This window comes from Lithobates pipiens, unplaced genomic scaffold, assembly GCF_037356315.1.
Source record: "Lithobates pipiens isolate NorthernLeopardFrog02 unplaced genomic scaffold, aLitPip1_a1.2 Scaffold_23, whole genome shotgun sequence".
Taxonomy (NCBI): Eukaryota; Metazoa; Chordata; class Amphibia; order Anura; family Ranidae; genus Lithobates; species Lithobates pipiens.
In genome coordinates this window covers 193,796,089-193,803,076 of record NW_027507785.1, presented here as the reverse complement: position 1 = coordinate 193,803,076, position 6,988 = coordinate 193,796,089, and the positions used below count along the sequence as shown (strand labels likewise).

General features: G+C 41.7%; 1 protein-coding gene across 1 annotated transcript in view; it reads right to left on the bottom strand.

The window, feature by feature from the left end:
- Positions 1 to 6,988, bottom strand: part of STXBP3 (syntaxin binding protein 3) — a 193,476-nt gene that overhangs the window by 79,495 nt on the left and 106,993 nt on the right. The window contains exons 12-14 of the mRNA XM_077452712.1: positions 2,360 to 2,425; positions 2,109 to 2,189; positions 1,082 to 1,220 (exon numbers count right to left, since the gene is read on the bottom strand). Of these exons, the coding sequence (XP_077308838.1) occupies positions 1,082 to 1,220; positions 2,109 to 2,189; positions 2,360 to 2,425 (286 nt within the window). The remainder of the gene's footprint in view (positions 1 to 1,081; positions 1,221 to 2,108; positions 2,190 to 2,359; positions 2,426 to 6,988) is intronic.

Below are 6,988 nucleotides of genomic sequence, written 5' to 3'. Positions count from 1 at the left end.
GACGAGAGAGAGAGAGAGAGGACGAGAGAGAGAGAGAGAGAGAGAGGGACGAGAGAGAGAGAGAGAGAGAGGGGACGAGAGAGAGAGAGAGAGAGAGGGGACGAGAGAGAGAGAGAGAGAGGGGACGAGAGAGAGAGAGAGAGGGGGACGAGAGAGAGAGAGGGGACAGAGAGAGAGAGAGAGAGGGGGGACGAGAGAGAGAGAGAGAGAGGGGGACGAGAGAGAGAGAGAGAGAGGGGGGACGAGAGAGAGAGAGAGAGAGGAGAGAGAGAGAGAGAGAGAGGGGGGACGAGAGAGAGAGAGAGAGAGAGGGGGGACGAGAGAGAGAGAGAGAGAGAGAGAGAGAGAGAGAGAGAGAGAGAGAGAGAGAGAGAGAGAGAGAGAGAGAGAGAGAGAGAGAGAGAGAGAGAGGGGGGGCCCCCAAAACAGAGCAGAATCCGTAAAGAACATAGCCGCGTTTTCATCAGGAAATCAGTCCAGAGCAAAGATATGCAGCCAAAGCAAGTGCTTCAGCAAACTAAATGTATTCTATTTAGGGGTAACATCTACTTTAAAGGCCAACTCTACCCTTTAGATCAGGTTACACCCATATTTAGGCTGTAAAATGTAATGTGGTGCCAAAAGCCCCACCCCACATTAAAGACTGCAGCAGCTGTCACTTTTGAAGTTTGCGCGACAGTATACAAATGAACAAAGTCACATCTGACACAGCACTGCAGTCCACTGTTACTTCCTGCGGCTCAGTACCTGAAAGTTTTAGTAAATATAAAAACTGCTAAATAACTTCCCATCAGCAGTATATAACAGTCTTGTGACTTCTATCAGTGCCTGGATAAAGCTTGTAGATGGAGTTTTCATACTGTGCTGGCTATCCTATCAGGATGCAGGACATCTGAACCTCTGTCTGGACAGTGCTGATTGGCCCTGTGCTATTCACATGCACTCAAAAAAAAAAAAAAAACACCCACAAAAACTCTAACTGGAAACAATTTTTCTAAATTTTGTTTTGGTTATAATTTTACGTGTGGCCTAATGCACCAACAGTCTACATCATTAGATCTCTCCACCCCCAATTACTTACCATTTTCCACAAAGATGTACAGAAGAATGGCTCTAATCTTGTCATAATTATCCAGTTCTTTATTCAACAAGACTGGCAGTAGAACTCGCATGTGCTCTTTCACCTTCAGCCCCTCAGCATCTGTCCCTAGTGCCAGATCCTGCAATACACAGTGTCAGGTTAAGCATTTTATAGCAACGTTCAGTAAACTTACAATAGATCAGGTTATGCCATTTGCCATTTGTTTTAAATTTAGCTTAGTTCAAGGTTTTAGTAGAATGTGTTGCAGATTATTAGATTTTGCAGGTAACTGAAAAGATGCAGATTAGCACAATTTCTTATACAATTTTGTTTTGCTTGTAGTGCTGCATAGTACATCAGTCAGGGACAGTAATGTGAGTAAAGCTACAAAATAATTCTCAGAAATCCTTTTATCAATTTCATTCGAGTCCCGAAGTAATTTTTTCATGCAAAAAACTGACCGTTTGTCCATTTACATCTGTTTTGCGTCCAATCCATTTTGTTAAACAGAAGAAAAATAGGGCTTTGATCTGTTCCAAAAATAGATGTTGATGGAATTAAATGTAAATGGATTATCTATCATTTGTTTACATCCATTTTCCATAGAGATGCATTGATGTCCTTTTTTCATCAGTCAATGGATGGATGAAAAAAACAGACAAATGGTGCATGTGTGAAAAGGGGCATTAGTTGTCAGTGTGATTTAGAGAGGAATAAAAAAAAAAAAAAAAAAAAAATGATATGGCTGCGATCATTGGGAGCAGAAGAATTTTGGGTTCTTTGCTGGTAGCTTATAGTAGTAACAAGAAATATGCAGCTAAAATCAAGGCAATATCCATTACCATTTACCACCAAATGAAAGCCCAATTTGTCCTAAAAAAAACTTGGTATAATCCACCTGGATACAAAAATTGTGATGATAAGTAAAGTTTTACTAACACGTGTAAAAATTGCAAAATTGTGCTTAGGAGTTAACATTTGTTTTACCCTTAAGCGTGAAGGGGTTAATGTCATCAAGCATACATACCTGTTCAACTTTACACAGCTTCTCGAGATTTCCCTTGAATTTTTGCATACAGTCTTCAGCTAGACCAAGATGCAATGTTTGCTGTAAAAGTAGTAGGAAATTAAACAAATACAAGTATTGAACTTCATTTAATATTGATCACAAAAACATTGACCCGATAAAAATATAAGCCTTTTGTTTTATTATGCATTTGTTTCACTCAGTAAACATTCACACATCTTGGCAGAATACAAGACATGTATTCTTCTTACCTTGCTGATCTGTTTTCTGATATGTGGCATTTTTTTCATAAGGCTGGACAAATTACTTATGGAAAGCTGTTAAAAAAAAAAGAAAAGAAAAAGAAAACGTGGGTTAAGTTTGCAACACAAAACTTATTCCAACTTTTTATAAAGCTGTTGGGCTATGCCCTTACTTTGACAAAAACTGATGTGCTATAAAAGCCAAACCTGGGCCTGGCATTAAGACTATGTTGTGGGTGAAAGAAAATGGAGAGGGACCATGTAGAGAACATGCAGTAAATTGTGGGTAGGATGGCTGGCAACTACTGCTACATGAAGGGATGGTAACTAATGGGGCACGGCAGAAACACAGAACTGACAGACAAGCTGGTACCAGAGGCTGTACAGACTATCCAGGCTTGCACTTGGCAGCACAGCACATTTTTTTCACTGAATTGTAAGTGTGGAGCCCCATTGCCCAACTGGGTGCATGCAGTCTTTTGACACTTGTTTTGTGGAACTTGCCCCCCAGCAGAAAGCTTCAGTTAAAGTGAAAGTAAACCCTCCTATCTTTTTCAGCCAAGGAAGCTGGCATCTTGGCCTCTGATCTACAACTGCCATGATGCTGCACATCTGATCAGCTATGACACCAGCCATTGGATGGTAACACGCATTACATTCCCAGCATGTGCTGGAAAAGTAACTTTTTTGAAACTATTAAATGGATGGGTTTACTTCCGCTTTAAAGTAGAACTATAGGCAAAACTCCCCCCCCCCCCCCCCCCCATTTTGGATAAAGCAAGGGAGGGTTGTAACCCCTGTAGACATCCCCTCACTTTCTGTCTCATACAGGAAGTGAAAGAAAATCCCTGCAAATTAAGGGGATCCCTTGGGGACCCCCGGGTCACCAGAAATTGTATACCCATCGGAAGATTTCCCTTCTATTACTCTTCTGGGGACAACCCAAAATGTGGGATTTTCTTTTACTTTCAATGATAATGGCAAACAGGAGATCTAGCTCTATCTATATCTATATTTTGCTTTTCGTTATATTTCAATACGTTCCTAGACTTTGGCAGTCTTCTGATGCAGGTCCAAATTTCCCAAATACACCTTCGTATGTTTCCGACCATCTCCTGTAGAATCTCCGACAATTTTTTGTAGCATTTCACATAATGAATTATGTGTTGCCCATTGGCAGATGCTGCACCTTAGGTTCCCTATTGCCTGTAAGCTAACCATCACTACTTTAAAAAGCAAGGCTAATGCCCTGTACACACGGTCAGACATTCCGCCAACAAAATCTGTCGGATTTTGGCCGAAACTTGTGTTGCATACACACGGCCGGACAAAGTTGTTGGAAAACCGATCGTTCGGAACGAGGGGACGTCAGTTGCGCACAATGGGACTACGTACAGGCTAGTAGCCAATAGCTTTGGTCTCGTAATTTAATCTGAACATGCGTGGCACTTTGTCTGATGGAATTCTCTACAAATGTTCGGAAAAAGTCCGATTGGATTTTGTTGTTGGAAAATTTTAGATCCAGCTCTCAAACTTTTTCCGTCAGAATTTCTGACGGAAAAGGTCCGATAGAGCCCACACAGGATCGGATTTTCCGACAACATAATCCAATCGGACCTTTTCCGTCAGAATTTCCGACCGTGTGTACAGGGCATTAGTGTATTTTCTGTGAATGCCTAGATAAAAATTCTAGCAGTGTTTACCTTGCTTACAGCTTTTGGTATTACGTTATCTACCATATATTAGTTATTATAGAATATATAAAACCTTTATAGATCGGCCACTACATGGAGCGCTCAGTGGTGTAGAGCCCATGAACCTCATGCAGGTCATAGATCTACAAATGTGAAAGGAGACAGCAAAGCACAACTTTGTAGCGCTGCAAAGCAGAAAGCAAGGCATAGGTGAGTGAAATATGACTTAAGGCCAATTCACACTATGTGCAGTGACAGACATTTCCCCACAGGGACACACAGGAAACAACTGTTTCCTATGTGTCCCATTCACACTGCAAAGCAGCCCAGTGCTAACGCATGCTGCATTTTATCACAGCGCACTGGCCCATATTGCACTGCATCATCAGGCAGCAAGACGCTGAACATTGCAGTTGATGAAGTGTACATTTCTTTTTCGTACATCACGGGACACAGAGCCATAGTATTAACTATATGGGCATATAGGCACCTTCAGGTGATGGACACTGGCACACCCAAGACAGGAAGTTTACTCCCTATATAACCCCTCCTCTTACCAGGAGTACCTCAGTTTTTCCACCAGTGTCTAAGGTGTTGGTCACGAGTGAAGATGTGTCCTGAAAAGCTCAGCTGGATTTAAACAGCCTCTACTGACCGGATCCATCTAAAGTGCCATTGAGGCCAAAGTGGATGGTACCCGAGCCTGGTATTAGAAGAATGAGGTTTTGCTTGTAACGCCTCTTTGAAGGGCTGGACCCGGGACCCAGTGCTTTGGTCATGCTCACATTACCATAAAGTTTTTCCTGGCGGGGCGCTATACAGGTCCAAAGGTAGTGGAACCCCGATAAAATAAAAGTCACCCGGTCCTCAAAGGTTTTCTAAATGTAGTCTGCCGTGATGGGTGAAGGTTGGATCTGTCTGATATCAGCAGAAATTCTGCGGCGAGGATAAGGTAAGGAAAGAAGCCTAGGAACTGTGACTCCTTTGGTAAAATGTTGTCATTCCTTAAATCTTCACTAGAGGGAGTAAATGCACACACTTTAATAAATTGTCTCTCAGCGCACAGCGTGTGTGGGCTCAGCCAGCAGCACTTCCCAGGGGGGATTCCTCATACAGGAAAGATTTGCCAATACTGCGCTTCTCCCCCCTGGAGGGACTAAGGGGCTGGAAGGCACAATCGTTTGTGCCCCCCCCCACTCATGGGTACGGTGGCTTCCTTAGCGCTATTTTGTTCCCCCCACAAGTAAAGCACCATTGCCTCATGGAGGGGGTGTGGCTTAGGGGGGACGTAGCGTCCACAAGGACGCACAGTGCAGGAGTGGGGGAAGCAGAGTCCAGAAGGCAAACTCTTCAGAGCTGGAGAGTAAAAACGTGCTACTTGCGTTTGAATTGGAAAAGTAATCTACCGCCTGTTACTGTCCAACTGTAAGGCATCATGCACAGTTGCACGCTGCAGCTCAAAGCAACTGCTCCACCTGGTGTTTGAGCGGTTTTAGCGTTTCAGCTGCCTGTTAACTCACCTCCAAACTGACCTTTAAAAAAATAAAAAATAAACTGCCCTACCACAAAATTCCTGAAGTGAAAAAGTTAAATCACCTATAGTGTGCAATGCATGGCCACTAGAGTTAACAGGCAAAAAAAAAGCTCAAAAAGAGGGAGCTCAAACGCCTGTAGGAGCAGCTACTTTGAGCTGTACTGTGCATATGACCTTACTGCTGCTAGGTCCTTGCCATCCTGGAATGAACATAAAAAAAAAAAAATAAATCTGTGAAATGTTTCTTTCACAAGTTTCGTAAGAAGTTGAACTAGAAGCAAGAATTTTTTTTTTTTTTTTTTTTTTTTTTTTTTATGTTTACAAAATAATGTAAGTTTGAGGTACTGTTCAAGTTGCTCCTCCTCATGCCTAACATTACTTAACTTTAATGCACTTGGGTTGGTTGTTGTGAACTTGTGATGTTTGTTTTACACGTGACGTCATCAATGATGACATAATATTTCATGTTCTGTGAAATTTGAGCTTTTCAATTTCAAGGCATAATGCCTGCACATGACTGCACAGTTGTACAATGCAGCTGAAAGCAGCTGCTCCTCAAGGCATTTGGGCAGTTTTTCTGCCTGTTAACTCCTCCCCTCCACGTCAGCCTATTGCACACTATATGTAGTTTCAGGAGTTTAGTGGCAGGGAAGTTTACAGGCAGAAAAATATACCAAAGGTTTCCATTTCCAATTTCTTTGGATTTTTTTTCTGCCTGCTGCCTGTAAACTGCCCTGCCACTAAACTTCTGAAACCGCATATAGTGTGCCTGGCCATGAACACATAGGCTAACATGGAGGAGAAGAGGTAACAGGTAGAGAAAAAAAAAAAAAAGCTCAAAAGAGCTAAAAACACCTGGAAAAGCAGCTGCTTTGAGCTGCATTGTACATGAAGCCTTACTGCAGTGCTAAATGCCAACCTAACACACATCCTATCCTGCAATGAACATAATTTGATCTGTCTGTGAAAATGTGTTTCTTTTACAAATGTGTAAGAAGTTGAACTAGAAACAAACACATAATGTTGTGTGTGTGTGTGTGTGTTTTTTTGTTTTGTTTTTTGTTTTTTTAACATTTTATAATGTCGTGTGAGTTCTTGGTTCTCCTCATGCCTAAACATTGTGACCTGACATTATTTTATATAACCTGTTCAGCTTTGTGACCAGCAAATAAAAATGTTTCGTTTATTTCATAATGTCTTTTGAGTTTCAATTCCTCATATTATAAGGAAAATGTAATAAATTGAATAATCTTTCATTATTAAAAAAAAAAAAAGTCACATGACACAAAACAGGTATCAGTAAGTACCCGAGGTAAAGTATCAGTACTTGTACTCTGTGTTGAAAAAGTGGCATCGATACATCCCTAGATGGAATGTACCAGCAGTTAACACTGCTATATCCAGTGTGAA